The sequence below is a fragment of the Mobula birostris genome, chromosome 28 (genome assembly GCF_030028105.1).
Source record: "Mobula birostris isolate sMobBir1 chromosome 28, sMobBir1.hap1, whole genome shotgun sequence".
Taxonomy (NCBI): domain Eukaryota; kingdom Metazoa; phylum Chordata; class Chondrichthyes; order Myliobatiformes; family Myliobatidae; genus Mobula; species Mobula birostris.
Window position 1 is genome coordinate 41612009 of NC_092397.1, and position 21606 is coordinate 41633614.

General features: G+C 45.8%; 1 protein-coding gene across 1 annotated transcript in view; it reads right to left on the reverse strand.

The window, feature by feature from the left end:
- Positions 1–6423: 6423 nt before the first annotated feature.
- LOC140189154 (uncharacterized) overlaps positions 6424–21606 on the reverse strand; it is a 66312-nt gene continuing 51129 nt past the window's right edge. Inside the window, exon 5 of the mRNA XM_072245851.1 lies at positions 6424–11565. Within this exon, the coding sequence (XP_072101952.1) occupies positions 10340–11188 (849 nt within the window). The 5' untranslated portion in view covers positions 11189–11565 and the 3' untranslated portion in view covers positions 6424–10339. The remainder of the gene's footprint in view (positions 11566–21606) is intronic.

Genomic DNA, 21606 nt, shown 5'->3' on the forward strand with positions numbered 1-21606 from the left:
GAGAAGATCCTGAGAGGCAGGGTTTATGAACATTTGGAGGGGTATAATATGATTAGGAATAGTTAGTATGGCTTTGCGAAAGGCAGGTCATGCCTTCCGAGCCTGATTGAATTTTTTGAAGATGTGACTAAACATATTGATGAAGGTAGAGCCGTAGATGTAGTGTATATGGATTTCAGCAAGGCATTTGACAAGGTACCCCATGCAAGGCTTATTGAGATAGTAACGAGGCATGGGATACAGGGAAACATTGGTTTCTGGATCCAGGGCTGACTTGCCCACAAAAGGCAAAGAGTGGTTGTAGACGGGTCATATTCTGCATGGAGGTCGGTCACCAGTGGTGTGCCTTTGGGATCTGTTCTGGGATCCCTACTGTTCGTGATTTTTATAAATGACCTGGATGAAGAAATGGAGGGATGGGTTCGTAAATTTGCTGATGACACAAAGGTCGGAGGTGTTGTGGATAGTGTGGAGGGCTGTCAGAGGTTACAGCGGGACATCGATAGGAACTGGGCTGAGAAGTGGCAGATGGAGTTCAACTCAGCTAAGTGTGAGTTGGTTCATTTTGGAAGGTCAAATGTGATGACAGAATATAGTATTAATGGTAAGACTCTTGGCAGTGTGGAGGATCACAGGGATCTCGGGGTCTGAGTCCACAGGACACTCAAAGTTGCTGTGGAGGTTGACTCTGTGGTTAAGAAAGCATACGGTGCATTGGCCTTCATCAATCATTGGACTGATTTGAGAAGCCGAGAGGTAATGTTGCAGCCATATAGGACCCTGGCCAGACCCCACTTGGAGTACTGTGCTCAGTTCTGGTCGCCTCACTATAGGATGTGTAAACCATAGAAAAGGTGCAGAAAGAGATTTACAACGATATTGCTTGGATTGTGGAGCATGCCTTATAAGAATAGGTTGAGTGAACTCGGCCTTTTTTCCTTGGAGGGACGGAGGATGAGAGGTGACCTGGTAGAAGTGTATAGGATGATGAGAGGCAGCGATCCTGTGGCTAGTCAGAGGCTTTTTCCCAGGGCTGAAATGGCTAACATGAGAGGACACAGATTTAAGGTGCTTGGAAGTAGGTACAGAGGAGATGTCAGGGCTAAGTTTTTTTTTAATACAGAGAATGGCGAGTGCGTGGCTGCCAGCGACAGTGGTGGACGCAGATACGATAGGGTCTTTTAAGAGACTCCTGAACAGGTACATGGAGCTCAGAAAAATAGAGGGCTATGGGTAACCCCAGGTACTTTCTAAGATAAAGACATGTTCAGCACAGCTTTGTGGGCCGAAGGGCCTCTATTGTGCTGTAGGTTTTCTGTGTTTCTGTGTTTGTAAAATGAACCACCTCACACTTATCTGGTTTGAAGTCCATCTGCTAACTCTCTGCCCAGTTTTGCATCCTATCAATGTCCTGCTGTAACCTCTGACAGCCCTCCACACTAGCCACAAAACCCCCAACCTTTGTGTCATCAGCAAATTTACTAACCCACCCTTCTACTTCCTCATCCAGATCATTTATAAAAATCACAAAGAGGAAGGGTCCCAGAACAAATCCCTGTGGAACACCACTGGTCACCATCCTCCATGCAGAATACGAACCATCCACAACCACCCTTTGCCTCCTGTGGGCAAGCCAATTCTGGATTCACCTTTGAGAAGAGTTAACCTACTTTCGTCATTTCTTGCACTCTCAGCTGAGGAAACAATTTCATTGCACAGCAACTTAACAGGTAAAAATAGTTTACACTCAATAAATGTTTGCTCACTGCGTTGTATCTAATGTGCCTGAGGTGATGGCCCTCAGGAGATGTCTCAGTGGAATTTTAATCCAATCACTACTGCATGTGAACAGCTGGATCCATCGATATAGCTGATGCAGCTTCACCCAGCAGATGGGATATCCAGTAAGTTACTACACAGTGAGTTATCTCTGTGTTCTGAGACAGTGGTATTTCCTGGTAAGATACTTGCTACGATGGGCATGTTTCCTCTCCCAGTTGTACCTGCTGCACTCTGCAACGGTCGCCTCAATACAGTTGCTACCTCACCTGACTGGTGTGTATAGATTGAAGACGCTTTCAGCACATTTTAGCATACTTGGAACTTCTTGATATTCGTTTCTTAAATTAATGAAATTAGCGCCAATCAATGTTAACATCACTCCAGCATTCTACCCTCCTCCTTCTTCCGAAGGATTACCGGTATGTGGCGTTCTGTGACTGAGTCTGAATTCTGAGGGAAAGACTCGGGACATTACAACAGCATCATAATATCTATTTCGGTGAACATTCGACAAGTAGGTCAGCATTATCAGCAAAGACGAGGAAATCTGCAGATGCTGGAAATTCAAGCAACACAAACAAAATGCTGGTGGAACGCAGCACGCCAGGCAGCATCAATAGGAAGAGCTACAGTTGACGTTTCGGGCCGAGACCCTTCGTCAGGACTAACTGAAAGAAGAACTAGTAAGAGATTTGAAAGTGGGAGGGGAAGGGGAGATCCGAAATTATAGGAGAAGACAGGAGGGGGAGGGATAAAGCTAAGAGCTGGAAAGTTGCTTGGCAAAAGGGATACAAGGCTGGAGAGGGGAGAGGATCATGGGACGGGAGGACTAGGAAGAAAGAAAGGGGAAGGGGAGCACCAGTGGAAGATGGAGAGCAGGCAAGAAGTTATTGTGAGAGGGACAAAGAGAGAGAAAAGAGAGAAGAAAAAAAGAAGAAAAACAATAAATAAATAAGGGATGGGGTAAAAAGGGGAGGAGGGGCATTAACGGTGTGACGAGAATACACATAAATTAAGATGTTTGCTGGCCTGGGCTAGCATCAGTGGCATCAGCAGTTTGTCTGCCACCTGTCCTTAGGGGAGGGAGAGATGAAGCAGCATTTGGAGATGTGTAATGAAGGGACGGGAGAGAGAGCTGTTAGAGCGGCTCCCCCTTTGAACCCTGAACTGTTTGAAGTGTGATGGACAGGCGATACCCCAGCAGGGGGATAAAAAGGGACAGGTTCGCTAAGGCAGGACACACACATGACACCCGAGGTAACGAGACCCTGGAAGCGGTGCGCCTCTCACAAGCCGGTGGGAGGTACCGGCCATAAACGCACGGGGTGGAAAGGTACGATCAGCGGGAACCCGGTGTGTGTCCACCCTCGCTTGGGTGCCGGGTTCACTGCAGAGGATCGACCGCATCTGGAGGAGGGGTCACAGTCGGTGACCTCAGGTGACATCACAAAGGACCCGCCCGAAAGCTGCTTGTGAGCAATATCGCCGGTCTGTGAGTGGAAGCCGTGTCTGAATGATCAGTCGTTCCCGTTCTCTCTCTCTCTCTCTCTCTCTCTCTCTCCCCCCAACGTTGTCCATCGCCATGGCAACGATTGCTGCGAACTGAACTAAATTGAACTGGACTTTGTGTCACTTTGAAATTGGTCATTTACCCCTAGACAACGATAGAGCTTGATTGATGCTGTTATCTTAATTCTGTGCACATGTGTGTTTATTATTGCTGAACTGTTGCATTTATTATTCTTTCGATTACTGTGTTGCTTGTTTCTTTAATAAAACTTTCCTAGTTCTAGTAATCCAGACTCCAACTGAGTGATCCATTTCCGCTGGTTTGGCAACCCAGTTACGGGGTACGTAACAACGGAAGTTAGAGAAATCAGGTTGGCCCGCTGAAGTTTACACACGCTTCTCCCTCCTGAAAAGTGCAGCGATTGATTTCCTTTGGAAGTACGAACTTGAAGGCAGGATACGGAGTTAATGGCAGGATTTTTAGCAGTGTGAAGGAATAGAGTAATATTAGGGCCACATCTATAGTTTCCACGCAAGTTAATATAGTGTTTAAGAAGGTCTATGGCAGGGGTGGCCAACCTTTCAGATTCCATGCATCAATTTTTTCACACACGAGTTCAGATGCGCCATACAACTCTTGTACCCCCATTCAATTCTTGTTAAAATATGTTAATATAGACATATTTAGCATTTTTACATGATATATTGATTTAATATAAAAACAAGATAAACTTTACTTACCTTAATGAGACTTTGAACAAATATATTTTGTTTTCTTTTGATTTCTTCCTTTTTCTTAATCACATATTCTTTCCGTAACTCAGACCCAAGCACTAGCTTCAGCTTTCGTTCTATTTCAGTCTAATGTTGTGCTTTATAGTGTCTATTAAGATCATGTATTCTATTATGTGAGGAAGTGTTTTACAAACAATGCACAATGGTTTTCCAGATGGACCCGCTATAAATAAGAACTCATTGTCCCAGTGTTCATTGAATTCACGCTTACTATCACTTTCTGCTTTTCTTTTGCTCATTTTCTTCTGCACTGTCATGGGTAACTGAATATAAAAACAAGGCTAAATTTTTGAAAAAGTACCAAAACTGCAAATGTTCACAAAGGACGAACAAAGCACAATTCCGTAGCGCATGAGTGTCAATTATAAACTGACTGGCAAAGACCTGCGACGCACAGCTGGTGTAGACGCCTGGCGCCTCAGGATCAAATACGTATGAAACGTGTACTGAACAGTTATGGAACAACTGCAGAACAAAAGTCCTTCTTTCCTAGTTTGACTCATTGAACAATTGTTTTTTCAATTGAAAACAGATTAATGTGAAAGAAGATAACATTCGCCAAAAGATGTGCATGAAATAATAAAAACGCTAAAAATAATTCCCAAGTTTTAGATTTCTTCTCAGTAAACCCCATTTCTAGCTCTGAGCTACTTGAATTCCTGTTTCGATTTTTTTTCTACAACTCGGTTTTTGGTTAATACTTTTTGCATGAGTAGGCTCACTCTTTTATTATTATCACTGGGGTTCAATGCGCCACACATTTCCATCCCTGGCTGATGGGGTGTGTTGGCCTTTATTAGTCAGGGATTGAGTTCAAGAGCATCGAGGTAACCTTGAAGCTCTATAAAATCCTGGCAAGACCACACTTGGAGCATTATGCCACACTATAGGAAGGATGTGGACGGAGGTTTACCAGGATGGGAGAGAATGTATAATGAGGACAGGTTGAACCTTTCTCCTTGGAGTGGAGGAGGATGAAAACTAACATGATAGAGGTGGAAAAGATGATATGAGGCACAGACTGAGTGGGTAGCCAGAGATATTTCCCAGGGCAGAATGGGGGCCATGATTCCAAGGTGATTGGAGGAAAGTGTTGTGGGGGGTGTCAGAGTTAAGTTCTTCACACGGTGATGGATGTGTGTTACACCTCCCAGAGCTGAATCTGAGGCAAATATATTAAGGACATTTAAAAGACTCTTAGGTACATGGATGAGAGAATATTGACGGGTAGGTAGAAGGGAACATTTAGATTGATCTTGGAGGATAATCTAATGTCAATACAAAAATCATGGGCCGGTTTTCAGTGTGGAAAAGTTGGGTTCCTTCTCTATGAGTTATATGATTTCCCGTAAATATTGAACTAATTGAGTGACGGACTGAGCAAAACAGAATGAGGGGGCAATATCAGCTCAGTGATGGGACGTCCCAATGGCTTTGAGCACAGGAGCCAACACTGGGCAGCCTCTTCACCCAGGTATAAATCTCTGGGCTCGGTCTTTAGCAGCAAACCAGTGGAAATTACAAATCAGAGCATTATTAGATCGATAGATTCTGCAGCACAGAAATCACCTTCAGCCCACCTTGTCTGTGCTTACAGGTTTTCTACCTCATTCCATCCAGTTGCACCACAGTCCTCCATACCTCTGTCATCCATGTATGCAAATTGCTCTTAAATGTTGCAACCGAACCTGCATCATCCACTTGCACTGGCTGCACATTCCACACTTACACCACCTCTGAGTGAAGATCCCCCTGATATCCTCAAACTCCCCAATGCCTGTTGATATTTCAGCTTAACCTATGATCTCCAGGGGGCAAGGGTGGAATGGGAATGGGAATGGGAAAGGCAAAGGTGTGTCGTAGTGGAAAGGCAGGGGAGGAGGGTGGTAAGGTGGGGGAGAGGGAAGACGGGATGGGGCTAGGCGTGTGGTATGTTAAATGAAAGTAATTGTTTCAATTTATTTGCTGCAGACTTACCAACAGCCCTCGTACATTCTCATCCAAACTATTGATGGAGATGACAACCAGCGATGGGCCTAACACAGACCCCCGGGGATACCAGCAGTCACGGGTCTGAAGTCCAAGAAACAGCCTTCCAACATCACCTTCTGATTCATACCATCAGGCCAACCATGTATCCAATTAGCCAACTCACCCTGGATCCCACGTGATCTGAGTTTTCTCAGCAACCCACCATGCTGAACCTTATCAAAGGTCTCACTGAAGCCCATGTAAGCCACGTACCAGGGACATAGATTTGAACAGAAGAGTAAGTGGTTGAGAGGGAACTGAGGAAGATTTTTCCCTCACACTGCCTGAGGTGGTGGTGGTGGCAGGTCCTTTCACAACATTTGGGAAGTGGATGAGCATTGAAACTGTCCGGGGACAGTCAGTTATCAGAGTCAGAATCAGGTTTAATATGTCATGAAAATTGTTGTTTTGTGTCAGCAGTACAATGCAATACATTGTAATAAAAACTATAAATTACATACACATATATAATATATATTCTATATATACAATATACATTATTTATGTGTGTGTGTGTTTATATATCGCTAGATAATTGGTGGAGCAAAAGTCAAAAAATTCTGAAGTGTTCATGGTTTGATTGTCCATTTATAAATTGAATTCCAGCGGGAAGAAGCTGTTCCTGAAATATTGAGTGTGTGCCTTCAGGCTCCTGTACCTCCTCCGTGATGGTAGCATGTCCTGGATGACGGGAATCATCATTGATGGATGCCACCTTTTTGAGGCACTGCAGTTTGATGGTGTCCTTCATTCTGGTGAGGTTAGTGCCCATGTTGCAGCTTTCTGAGTTTACAACTTTCTGCAGCTTTTTCCAATGCAGTGTGATGGCCTCTTTATACCACTGACACAACAATAGAATGCTACATCCTAACTGTACAGTTACAGTACCTCTTGTGGGAGTCATGTCAAGTCTTCTCAAACTCCTAATGAAATATAGCTGCTGTAGTGTCTTCTTTGTAATTGCACCTGTTTGATCTGAGAGATGTTGACACCGAGGAATATGAAACTATTCACCCTTTCCACTACTGATCCCTCAATATGTCGTGGTGTATCTTCCCCTTCCTGAAGTCCACAATTGAGTCCTTGGTCTTAGCGATGTTGAGTGTAAGGTTGTTTTTGCAGCACCACTGAACCAGCTAATCTCTCACTCCTTGTCACCATCTAAGGAGGGGAAGAAAGGTGGGTGTTCCAAAGACAGGAGGCAGGATTCGTTCCAGGTAGGGAAAGGGATATCCTAGAGATGGGATGTACAGGGACAGGTGAAGTGGGGGGAATCTGAGAAATCTGGGCTTGGAGCAGAGTGGAGGCAGATAGGGAGAAAAGAGGGGTAGGAAGCATCCCAGTGAATGGGAGGAGCTGATTTCAGTGATAGGGACGGGGGAAAAGGAAACATAGAAAATAGGTGGAGTAGGCCATTCGGCCCTTTGAGCCTGCACTGCCATTCAGTATGATCATGGCTGATCATCCAACTCAGAACCCTGCACCAGCCTTTCCATCCATACCCCCTGATCCCCGTAGCCACAAGGGGCATATCTAACTCCCTCTTAAATATAGCCAATGAACTGGCCTCAACTGTTTCCTGTGGCAGAGAATGCCACAGATTCACCACTCTCTGTGTGAAGAAGTTTTTCCTAATCTCGGTCCTAAAAGGCTTCCCCTTTATCCTCAAACTGTGACCCCTCGTTCTGGACTTCCCCAACATCGGGAACAATCTTCCTGCATCTAGCCTGTCCAATCCCTTTAGGATCTTATACGTTTCAATAAGATTCCCCCTCAATCTTCTAAATTTCAGAGAGTATAAGCCTAGTCGATCCAGTCTTTCAATATATGAAAGTCCTGCCATCTCAGGAATCAATCTGGTGAACCTTCTTTGTACTCCCTCTATGGCAAGAATATCTTTCCTCAGATAAGGGGACCAAAACTGCACACAATACTCCAGGTGTGGTCTCACCAAGGCCTTGTACAACTGCAGTAGTACCTCCCTGCTCCTGTACTTGAATCCTCTTGCTATGAATGCCAGCATACCATTTCCCTTTTTCACCGCCTGCTGTACCTGCATGCCCACTTTCAATGACTGGTGTATAATGACATCCAGGTCTCGTTGCAGGAGCTCCCAGAGACAGGAGTTGGGCAGATTGTGGGTATGGCAGAGATGGGATAAGGGGTAAGTGGATGTCCCAAGAGCAGGGGAATGGGAAAGTTGGCATACCACAGGGAGGATGACGAGTGTACTGGTTAACCCGAGATGATAGGGTGAGCTGTCAGCCGGGAGATGGGGTGGGAAGAGAAAGATTGAAGAGAAGTTAAGTGGGTAGGGCGATGGGGGTTGGGTACATCTCAGAGAATGGGAGAAAGGGAAGGGGAAGAATTAGTCAGAAAGGAGCAACCCAGAGACGCGAGGTGGGAAGTCCCAAAAATAGTGTGGAAGGGACATCCCAGAGCCTTGGGGACGTCCTGAATAGGCAAGACGGTGGGGAAGGGGTCGTCTCAAGGAAGGTGGAGTTGGCATCGCAGACAGCGGGAAAGGGAAAAGGGGGTGAAGAGAGCAGAACAGGAGATTTTCAGAGACTGGGGGGGGGTTCTCTAATGGTGTAGAGGGCACCTCAGAGATGGGTTAGGGGGTAAGGGTGCTTTGTCAAGTCAAGGGGGAAAGTATTTGCCCCAGAGACCACAGTGGTAGAGGAGGGGGTATCCCAGAGACTTTTCAGGGAGAGAGGTGGCAAAGGGACCTGCTCATCATTTGTTTATGGTTTGCCTATTTCTCTGTCCATTCCTATAGTTTAACAGTTCTGGGCACATCTCTGTGCCCTACCAGGAGCATACAGTATTTCTACAGCTGATCCTGGAGACTTTCTGATCATTGTGATCCCGAGGTGATTGATGGGAGCTCACAAAGGTGAGTTGCTGAGGAAGCAAAGGTGACATAAAGAGTTTATTTATCCTGTGCAGTTCGAATTGATGTTTTAATTCAATGGAGATTGGACCTAGTCTTCTCAACTGTTGCCATTAGCTAGCGAGTTCTGGGCATCAGACCTGATCTTAATGTTCCACTCCAATTGGTAAAAAATTGTTTATCTGCTTAACTTGCAGATACATTATAAGTTCTTCATGTCTGATAGAATATTTTTCGTGCCAGAACCAAATCCTTCGGTTTACTGAGCAAGATCTCAGCTGTGCCTGGGAAGTCCAGCTCCCATTTCTGAAGCCTTTTGTCCACTGAATGCACGCATCTTTCAGCACAACTTTGTACTCTCGACACCTGCACATTCAATTTGTGACGACAGTACATTCTTAAGCTCAGAGAGGTTTTGGTAAGAACGGCGCCATTGAAAGCATTTATAAGCATCGTCTCTCCTCTGCCAAGTGGCACCAGTCCAAACAATACTTTCTTCGGAACTCAGTAGCCAGTTTTACACAGCAAGCCTCCACAGTCAACAGGCATTGATGTGTCAAAGTCAAATCATCCTAATTTTCTCTCAATCAGCTTCCAAATGTTTTTACTCTGTCATTCATTGACACGCCCTGCTTCTCATCATATCCTCTTACCCCTCCCACTGTCCACAGCCCGAAATTCTGCCCTGTGCTGACCCTGCTCCATTGAACGTCCAACCTAATGTTCCACATTCTCCTTTCAGACTTTAGAGTACGGTGGTGTCTTCCAACAACCTAACTGTGTGAGACACAGCCTTTGAAAGAAGAGAAAATAAGCAGGGAATAAGGTGTTTAACTACTAATGCCATTCTTCCTTGGCCCAGAGATATGAGGGACAAACATGACACACATAACTGCAGTCAGCTCATCTTCTTCAGTCTACAGAAGTCGTGCAGGAAATTCGACGGAAGCCATTTCACCCACAGAGTGGTGACTGTTAGGAACAAGTCACCACAGCGACAGTGAGAGGTGAACAGTAGGGAAGGATTTAAAAGCATGGTCGAGGAACAGAAATACTGGCAGGGACCAGCTGGGCTGAGTTGACTCCTGACTGTACACTGGGTGTTTTGCAGATTCACTGAGTACCTGTGACAAGAGCTTAAAATGGAACTGATTTATTTGTCTCTGATCCCAAATTAAATGTGAACATCAGCAGATGAAACTTCTCTCATTCCCAGTGAGCAAATGTGTAGAACTGGGTGTGATGAGCAGAGTTCGACACCAACAGTCACTTTCGAAACAGCCTCTGGATTCAGTGACTGTGATGGATGAGTATCAGAATACAGCATACTTAAACTTTTTCTCCAGTGTGAACACCATAGTGCTTTCGAAGGTTGGATGAATGATTGAACCCCTTCCCACATTCAGAGCAGGTGAACGGCCTCTCCGCAGTGTGAACTTGATAGTGTGCCACAAGGCTGCATGACTGAGAGAACCCCTTCCCACATTCAGAGCAGGTGAACGGCCTCTCCCCAGTGTGAACTCGCAGATGTTGTTTCAGGTAAGATGACCGACTGAATCCCTTCCCACACTCTGAGCAGGTGAATGGCCTCTCTCCAGTGTGAACTCGCTGGTGTTGCTTCAGGTGAGATGAGTGACTGAACCCCTTCCCACAGTCGGAGCAGGTGAACGGCCTCTCCCCAGTGTGAACTCGCTGATGTTCCTTCAGGTGAGATGATCGACTGAACCCCTTCCCACAATGTGAGCAGGTGAAAGGTTTCTCCCCGGTGTGAACTCGCTGGTGTGCCAGTAAGTTAGATAAGTGAGTGAATCCCTTCCCACAGTCGGAGCAGGTGAACGGCCTCTCCCCAGTGTGAACTCGCTGATGTTCCTTCAGGTGAGATGAGTGACTGAATCGCTTCCCACAATGTGAGCAGGTGAAAGGTTTCTCCCCAGTGTGAACTCGCTGGTGAGCAAGTAGGTTAGATAACTGAGTGAACCCCTTCCCACAGTCAGAGCAGGTGAACGGCCTCTCCCCAGTGTGAACTCGCAGATGTTCCTTCAGGTAAGATGATCGACTGAACCCCTTCCCGCACTCTGAGCAGGTGAACGGCCTCTCCCCAGTGTGAACTCGCTGGTGTCTCAGTAAGTTAGATAGCTGAGTGAATCCTTTCCCACATTCTGAGCAAGTGAACAGCATCTCCTCAGGGTGAACTAGTGCGTCTGCCAGTGGGTTGACTGAGTAAATACTGCCCCACAGCCTAAACTAGGGGAACGACCTCTCCACAGTGAGAATTCGCTCACGTGTCAGCAGATTAGATTGATGAATGAATCTCTTCCCAGAGGGAACAATTGAACAGTCTCACTCCCTTGTCGACTCACTGGTGTGACAGAGTGTTGGCTAAGTGAGTGAATCCCTTCCTACACACAGAGCAAGTGATCGACCTCTCACTGCAGTGAATCTTCAGCTTTGATGACGGAATGAATCGCTTCCCACTGATGGAACAGATCAATAAGTGCCAGTGTGTTCTCAGCACCCTGGTTCCGATGGATTTCACTGAGATACATCTTCATCTCCTAGGATCAACAACAGATATATCGGTGTTACAAAGGAAACATCGAGTCACTCCTTAAATATCTGGACAGAGACATGTTGTGTTTGAGATTCCTGCACATAAACGTATGTCATTTCTAACCTGTAAAAAGATTTACAAAAGACAGCACGGGTGAAGGACAGTATTTCAGGTGGTAAGGGGGTTGCTGTAGTAGTCTGGCGGACTGAGCTCTACCTTGCTGAGGTCGGGCAACAACTCTCTGACACCTCTTCTTCCTTACCTCTCGAACAGGACCCCACTAAGGAGCACCAGGCCATTGTCACCCGCACCATCACTGGCCTTATTGACTCTGGGGATCTCCCATCCACTGCCACCAACCTCAAAGTTCCCACACCCCACACCTCCCGCTTCCACCTCCTACCCAAGATCCATAAACCTGCCTGTCCAAGCAGAAAGCTTCTTCCTGCCCCACCACCCTTATATCTGCATACTTTGACTCTGTTTTATCCCCCCAGTTCAGTCCCTTCCTACTTACATCCCTGACACTTCACATGCTGCGGATCTTTTCAATGACTTTGTTCCCATGCCCCGAACGTCTCATTTTTACCATGGATGTCCAGTCCCTACACACCTCCAATCCCATCAGGAGGGCCTTGAAGCTCTCCGCTTCTTTCCAGACAACAGACACAACCTGCTCCTCTCCACCACCACTCTCTTCTGTCTCGCAGAACTTGTCCTCTCTCAATAATTTCTCCATTGGCTCCTCCCATGTCCTTCAAACCAAAGCGGTAGCCATGGGCACTTGCATGGGTCCCAGCTATGCCTTCCTTTTTGTTGGCTAGGTGGAACAGTCTATGTTCCAAACCTACACTGGGATCACTCGCCATCTTTAGCCAATGCTACATCAATGACTGGATTGGTGCTGCCCCTGCACCCAGGCTGAGCCAGTCGACTTCATCAACTGTGCCTCTAACTTCCATTCTGCCCTCAAATTTACCTGGTCCATTTCTGACATATCCCTCCTTCCCCTTTCGCAATCTCTCTGTTTAGCTCTTGAGACGGCTTATGAACTGATATCTTTTATAAACCCACAGCTACTTGGACTATACTTCTTCCCACCCCATCACTTGTAAAAATGCCATCCCCTTCTCTTAGTTCCTCTGTCTCCACTGCATCTTCTCTCAGGATGAGGGGCTTTTTCATTCCAGAACTAATTAAATGTCTTCCTTCAAAGAAAGGGGCTCTCCTTCCTCCACCATTGACACTGCCCTCACCAGCATCTCTTCTATTTTGCGCATGTCTGCCCTCACCCCACCAGGGATAGGGTTCCTCTTGTCCTCACCTACCATCCCACCAGCCTCTGTGTCCACCACATAATTCTCCACAACTTCCACCACCTTCAATGGGATTCCAACACCAAAGCACATCTTTCTCAGTCCATTTTCCACTTTCCGCAGGGATCGCTCCCTGCATGACTCCCTTATCCATTTATCCCACCCCACTGATCTCCCTCCTGCTACTTACCCTTGCAAGCCGATTAAGTGCCATACCTGCCCCTTTCCTCCCTCCCATTCAGGGCCCCAAACAGTCTTTCCAGGTGAGGTGACACTTCACCTGCGAGTCTGTTGGAGTCATATACTGTATCCTGTGCTCCCAGTGTGGCCTCCTGTATATCGGTGAGACCTGACGTAGATTGGGAGACCGCTTCGTTGAGCCCCGATGCTCTTTATGCCAGAGAAAGCGGGATCTCCCAGTGACCACCCATTTTAATTCCACTTCCCATTCCCATTCCAACAGGTCAGTCCATGGCCTCCTCCACTGTCACAATCTGGCCACACTCAGGGTGGAGAACACTGTATATTCCGTCAGGGTGGTGATCTCCAACCTGATACACATGTATGAACATCGATTTCTCTTCCTCCCCCTTCACCATTCCCCATCCCCTTTTCCCTCTCACCTGCCCATCACCTCCCTCTGGTGCTCCTCTCCCTTCCCTTTCTTCCATGGTCTTCTCCCGTCATCTTTCAGATTCCCCCTTCTCCAGCCCTCTATCTCTTTCACCAATCGACTTCCCAACTCTTTACTTCACCCCCCCAACATATCACATGTTTCCTCTCCCCCCCCCCCACCCTCTTGCTCTGACTTCTCATCGTTTTCTCCAGACCCGATGAAGGGTCTCGGGCCGAAACGTCGATGCCGCCTGGCCTGCTGAGTTCCTCCAGCATTTTGTGCGTGGTGCTAGCATTTCAGATGAGATCCTTTTAGTCTCCAAGGTGATCGCTGATATCACACAGTTACCGCGAGGTTCAACCCAATTTGGAGGACAACCCCTGATGTTCTAACTAGGCACAGCTCAGACCTCTGGATTGACCAACCAGTTCTTTCTGCTTTTCTGTCTGTATCAGAATGGGATATTTCTTCGATCTGTGATGTGGATCAACTGGTCTCTCTCCAGTAGTATAATTTCACTCTTGTGATGTCCCATATGATACTACATGGCTGATCCTGGAGATGTCCTCATTAATCTGACCCCCCCAACCCCCAGGTGATTGACAGTGGTGAACTCATCGATGGCAATGTCAATAAATATGAAGGGGAGGACAGTAGTGTTTCTATTTGAATTGAGGCACTTCGGTGATGTGAAAAATACAGGTCACTTGTTACCCAAGAGAAAGGTATTTGACATTATTATGTACCCAGAGGGAATGGTACAAAACAAGAGGTGATTTTCTCCAGTGGGAGGATTCTGTTCTTTTTTGCCCCTGCAGCACTAATTTACATTTTCACTGACTGGAAGGTAGACTCCTCATCCAAGATTAACTCAGAAGTATATTTTTGCTCCAAGTTCCTAATCCTTGGATTTAGAGAACTGGAGCTTGGCAGTGTCTGACAGATCTATCCCCTCCCTTTCCCTCCACCTCCAAACACACCTTATGGACTGCTGTAGAAAGTGTTAGAACTGTCACCGATGGCTGCCTCTATATGCAGAAAAAAAATATGGAGGCCTTTAGCAGAACCTCACAAGGTGACAGGCTCCAATCGTCCCATTTAACATCAGAGAATGTATACAATATGCAACCTGAAATTCTTGTTCTTCACAGACATCCTTGATATCCATGCAGACTCCTGTCTAAGCAAGGACCTGGACCCACTGCAAACTGCCCATCACCACAATAGGTCTACAGTGGATGTAAACTCATTGGCTCTTCATGCGGTCTTGGATCATCTGGACAATACTAATACTCATGCCAGAATGCTGTTTATTGATTACAGCTCAGTGTATAACACCATCGTTCCTACAGGTGAAACACTCCAGAACCTGGGTCTTTGTCCCTCCCTCTGCAACTGGATGCTTGATCAGGGCACCACAACCTGTGCAGATCAGAAATAACATCTCTACCTTGCTGACAATCAACACTGGCATACCTCACGGTAGTATGCTTAACCCGCTACTCTCCTCTCGCTCTCTCGACACCCATGACTGCGTGACTAGGCACAAATTAAATGTCATCTATAAATTTGCTGACAACTCAACTATTATTATTGGCAGAATTTCAGATGGTGATGAGAAGGCGTAAAGGGAGACAGTATACCAGCTGGTCAAGTGGTGTTGCCGCAACAATCTTGCACTCATTGTTAGTAAGACCAAAGAACTGATAGTGGACTTCATAAGACCATAAGATATCTAAGCGAAATTAGGCCATTTGGCCCATCAAGTCTGCTCATACTGGTGCTCAAGAAGAGCATGTTAACTAGTCTAAATGACTATCACCCAGTGGCACTTCCATCCACAGTGATGAAGTGTTTTGAGAGGCTGGTGTTGAAGCATCTCAGCTCCTGCCTAAATGATGACTTGGATCCGCTCCAATTTGCCTACCGAAGCAACAGGTCCACAGCCGATGCTGTACAGCCAATGATTGGGTATAAATGCAGACAGAGCAAAGAGTTAAGTTGTACCACAGAGGCAAAATGCAAAAGGGCGGAGAATGCAGTTCTGAGGGTGCTGTATTTAAGGGCACGTAGCATCCTGAATAAAGTGGATGAACTCGTGGCGCAGTTAAAGATTGGTCAGTATGACATTGTGGGCATTAATGAGTCGTAGCTGAAAGAAGGCCATAGCTGGGAGCTTAACATCAAATGATATACTTTGCATCGAAAGGACAGGCAGGAAGGCATAGACAGTGGAGTGGTTCTGCTGGTAAGAGATTTCTTTAGAAAGAGTTAGAACCCTTAGGAGGCAGTGACTATAGTATGATTGAATTCATACTGCAATTTGAGAGGGAGAAGCATAATTCACATGTACCAGCATCACAATGGAATAAAGGGGCATGAGGTATGAGAGAGGAGCTTGCCCAGGTTGATTGAAAGAGGATACAGCTGGGGATGACAACAGAGCAGAGATGGCTGAAGGTTTTGGAAAAAGTTCACAAGGCACAGGATAGATACGTCCCACAGAGGAAGAAGTTCTCAAATGGCAGGGGTAGGCAACCATGGTTAACAAAGGAAGTTAAGGACTGCATAAAAGCCAAGTAAAGGGCATATAAGGTAACAAAAGTGAGTGCGAAGTTGGATGATTGGGGAGCTTTTAAAATCCAACAAAAGGCAACTAAAATGGATATAAGAAGGGAAAAGATGAGGGCAGACTAGCCAATAATAAAAAGCAGGATACCAAAAGTCTTTTCAGTTATATAAAGAGTAAATGGGAGGTGAGAGTTGATACTGGACCACTGGAAAATGATGCTGATGAGGAGTAATGGGGGACAAAGAAATGGCAGGTGAACTTAATGGGTACTTTGCATCTGTCTTCGCTATGGAAGACACTCGCAGTGTGCTGGAGGTCCATGAGTGAGCAGCGGTGAGGGCTGATTATACTTGTGTGTTAATTGTACGTCGTACATACGGCATAGCTGCGAACCCTATGCAGTATCTACGCTGAACCCTACGCCGTAGCCTAACGCGCACCTCTCCCAAAATGTAACTGCGTGTCACGGCAACGCAGACCGAAACAACTGTGATTGGTCAGCTTGGTAGCATCGCATTTCCTCATACGCTGCAGTAGCTTGCATTGGGCACCTGAAGAGCAGGGAAGGAACTCTGGCTGCAATGATTTCTATAAATCTTTACAGACTTCCGAAATTATGGAGGACCCTGTGCTTGACGCCAGTTTGTAGCGAGCTGCTACAGCCTGTTGACTTCCACCTGAAGCTAAAACTCGAATGGTGATTGCCAGTCTCTGAGTATACACTGATGCGAAATAAGTGGTTGGAGACGATGAACCAAATCGTCAAATCTACCTGCCGGCATCTGAAAATATTTGAAATGCACTTCCTCGTCAATGTCTCTCAGTGGCCCGACAAGCACAGAAAAATCCACACTCCTTCAGTTTCAGTCGCCATCGTTTGAAGCTTGAGTTTCTTCGTGTTGAGTTTCAACACGAAGAAACTCAACACAGTGGCATAGAAACCCCACCGCCAACTAGCGTCTTGGCGGTGAATTGCAGTGCGACGCAGACACACCAACGCACAAGTATAAATGCTCACAACGGCATAGCCCACTTGCGTACGCTGCGGCGTAAGCTAGTACACACAAGTATAAATCAGCCTTTAGTGCCATTGCTATTACAAAGGAAAAAGTGTGAGACAAACTCAAAGGTCTTAAGGTGGATAAGTCACCTGAGCCAGATGTACTACATCCCAGAGTCCTGAGAGAAGTTGCTGAAGAGATATCGGATGCATTGGTCATGATATTCAAGATTCAGTTGATTCTGGTATGGTCCCGGAGAACTGGCAGATTGCAAATGTCACTCCGCTCTTTGAGAAGGGAGGAAGGCAAAAGAAAGGAAATTATAAGCCAATTAGCCTAACCTCAGTGGTTGGAAAAGTGTTAGGAGTCTATTATTAAGGATGCAGTTTTGGGGTACTTGAAAACTAATGATAGAAGAAGTCAAAGTCAGCATGGTTTCTGTCAAGGAAAATCTTGCCTGACAAATCAGTTAGAGTTCAAGGAAATAGAAGCAGGGTGGACAAAGGAGAGGCAGTGGATGTCGTTTACTTGGATTTTCAGAAGGCATTTGATAAGGTGCCACACATAAGGCTGCTTTAACAAGACAAAATCCTGTGGCGTTACAGGAAAGATACTGGCATAGATAGCAGAATGGCTGACAGGCTGGAGGCAGCTACTGGATAAAAAAGGGGCCTTTTCTGGTTGGCTGCTGGTGACTAGTGGTGTTCCTCAGGGGTCAGTATTAAGACTGCTGCTTTTCACATTGATTGTCAATGATTTGGATAATGGAATTGATGGCAAAGTTTGTAGATGAGATGAAGATAGGTGGAGGGGTAGGTAGTGCTGAGGAAGCACTGTGCTTGCCGCAGGGCTTAGATAAATTGGAAGAATGGACAAAAAAGTGGCAGATGGAATACAGCGTTGGGAAATGTATGACAGAGGTGAGCAAAAAAGCTCATCTCTGTCCCAGGATACTGACGGACTTTTACTGCTGTACCATTGAGAGCATACTCACCAACTGCATCTCAGTGTGGTATGGCAATTGTCCCATATCAGACCACAAAGCACTCCAGCGTGTGGTGAAAACTGCCCAGTGGATTATCGGCACCCAATTGCCCACCATTGAGAACATATACCATAAATGCTGCCTGGGCACAGGGCAAAAAGCATTATCAAGGATGCATCTCACCCTAACCATGGACTTTTTACTCTCCTCCCATCCGGTAGGTGCTACAGGAGCCTCTGCTCCCACACCAGCAGGCACAGGAACAGCTTCTCCCCTGAGGCTGTGACCCTGCTGAACCTCTCATCACAGCACTAAGCAGTATTGCACCCATATTGTACTGTCTCAGTACTTTTGTATTTGTGTGCAGTAGCACTTACTTTTTATTCGCAGTTATTTTGTAAATAACATTATTCTTTGCATTTCTGGTCAGATGCTAACTGTATTTCATTGGCTTTGTATCTGTACTCGGCACAATGACAATAAATTTGAATCTAATCTACTAATGTATTTTGGTAAAAGGAACAATAGTCCAGTCTATTATCTAAATGGGGAGAAGGTTCAAACATCAGAGGTGCAGAGGGACTTGGGAGTCCTCGTGCAAAACTCCCAGAAGGTTAATTTACCACTCTGTGGTAAAGAAGGCAAATGCAATGTTGGCATCTATTTCAAGGGGAATAGAATATAAAAGCAAGGAGATCATGCTGAGCCTTAATAAGACACATAGTCAGGTCGCACTTGGAGTATTGTCAACATTTTTGGGCCCCATATCTCAGAAAGGATGTGTTACCAGTGGAGAGAGTCCAGAGGAGGTTCACAAGAATGATTCTGGGAATGAAGGGGTTAACATATGAAGAGCATTTGGTAGCTTTGGGCCTGTACTCACTGGAATTTAGAAGAATGCGTGGGGATGTCATTGAAACCTACCTAATACTGGAAGGACTAGATAGGGTGGATGTAGAGAGGATGTTTCCTATGGCAGGGGTATCCAGAACTAGAGGGCACAGTCTCAAAATTGAGGGGCAACCTTTTAGAACAGAGGTAGGGAGAAATATTTTTAGCCAGAGAGCTGTAAATCTGTGGAATGCTCTGCCACAGACTGCGGTGGAAGCCAAGTCTGTGTGTATATTTATGGCGGAAGTTGATCGTTTCCTGATCGGTCAAGGCATCAAAGGATGCGGTGAGAAGGCAGGTGTATGGGGTTGAGTGGGATCTGGGCTCAGCCATGAAGGAATGGCGGAGCAGACTTGATGGGCTGAATGGCCTAATTCTGCTCCTACGTCTTACAGTCTGAAATAAGAAGTTACTTGTGAGGTGTTCTTTGGCTGCATATAACATTGTGAACGTTGGTCAGTATGATTCAAGCTGGTGGCTGATTGAGAACAAAGAGCCATAACTTACCAACTGTCACTTGCTGGGAAGTGGGCAATAAATGGATGCTGGCCTGGAAGAGGCAGGAAAAGGTGTTAAAGGTCAGACACATGACCTACTGCCAATGACACTGAAATGCAATATTTGAATTGGTAAGAAATGAATGTAGAAGCAGATGCTTCAAGTGTGCTTCCGGTGGTTACTCTATAGCAGAATAACTATCGTAAATGTCAGGTGTCCCATGGACACATGGAGATTCGAAACGGGTCTACGAGAAACACATGGCCAGCAGCAGGAAATATTATATTTTCTGTGCTTTGACTGTCATGGAAGGTCAGGAAAAGTTAGTTGGTGTGAACACAGGCATTGGGTATGGAAGTTCACATGTTCTTCCATTGTGACAGTAAAGGTTCTTGTCTATAAATACAAATCTGTGCTTCACTAATCATTATTACAAGGGGTGATTCTTGTCACAGAGTTGGTATCCCGTTGTGGGCTTGAAATAAATCTCTCCGCCAGCGGAAGAGGAGTCGGACTACGTGAGTGAGAAGCAGAGAGATCTGGGGCTGGGTAGTTTATTAGTACAGACTCCGGATGAACAATTCAGGGAATTCTGCAACTCCGGAGGACTTGGATTGTTTTGATTGGAGGGGTTTCCTCCAGAAGAATGTATTGGGGAAATGGCCACAATATGGGGACTATGCTGGACACATCTGTGGCGAAGGTCTTTTTAAAATTGCCAAAGGGAAATTGTCAGACAAGGAATTTAAGCAGCTACTGAAGCCAGTAGCAGAGGCCTGCCTCATTGAGGATTTAAAAGGACATTGACAAAAAGCTGATGCTGAGCAAGATAGATTACAACAGGAAACGCTGGACCAGTGACCTTACACACCAGTGATCCTACACATACTAAGGCATGGATACTGAGAAAAATGACCACAGCATGGGAGGAGGAACAGGAGTTCGATTTTAACTTTAGGAAAACTCCAGAGGCAGCTAGTATTCTCCTTCCAGGAAAAGACACAGGATGTCACGTGGGGAATGAAGATCAGGACAGAAGCCAGCAGGCTGATTTTAGAACAGAAGTAACACTGCACTGGAATGCACCTTTGCCGATTAGGGAAGCTGTAGTCGGGAGACAGTACAATGCTCAAAGCTGCTGTTTCAGATGTGACCACATGGGTCATTATGCTTGGAACTGCCACGCAGACAGTTCATGCAATTTAACTCCTCACAAAAATCACAGCGGGTCAGATTATATTGGAAGTTTGGTTAATGTGGGGATTTCATGCTTTAAACTTACTGAATGTTGTTTACTTGTGCATGGATAACTTCCAACATATCTTTGTGTTAACAGCTTAGAGTAACACATTTCCTGTTATTGGATTTTACAGAATATTTCAGCATTTATTGAGTAACTGCTGGATGCTCGAATTAAAATGTCTTTATCAGTCACTGCAGGGTTGAGTTGTAGCAGTAAAGTGTGCCAAAGTTTCTACCATCCTTGCAGATAATCTGCGTGGGTATCAGGATATGATAGCAAATGATCCTAAGGGACCGTTTGTATCAAAATGGGCAGATGGAAGGAGACTAGAAAGCAATACTCAAGAACAATGACACAGACAAAAGGAAAATCATAAGACCATAAGACAAAGGAGCAGAAGTCAGCCATTCGGCCCATCGAGTCTGCTCCACCATTTTATCATGAGCTGATCCATTCTCCCATTTAGTCCCACTCCCCCACCTTCTCACCATAACCTTTGATGCCCTGGCTACTCAGATACCTATCAATCTCTGCCTTAAATACACCCAATGACTTGGCCTCCACTGCCGCCCGTGGCAACAAATTCCACAGATTCACTACCCTCTGGCTAAAAAAATTTCTTCGCAAATCTGTTCTGAATGGGCGCCCTTCAATCCTTAAGTCATGCCCTCTTGTACTGGACTCTCCCACCATGGGAAACAACCTTGCCACATCCACTCTGTCCATGCCTTTCAACATTCGAAATGTTTCTATGAGGTCCCCCCTCATTCTTCTAAACTCCAAGGAATACAGTCCAAGAGCGGACAAACGTTCCTCATATGTTAACCCTCTCATTCCCGGAATCATTCTAGTGAATCTTCTCTGAACCCTCTCCAACGTCAGCACGTTCTTTCTTAAATAAGGAGACCAAAACTGCCCACAGT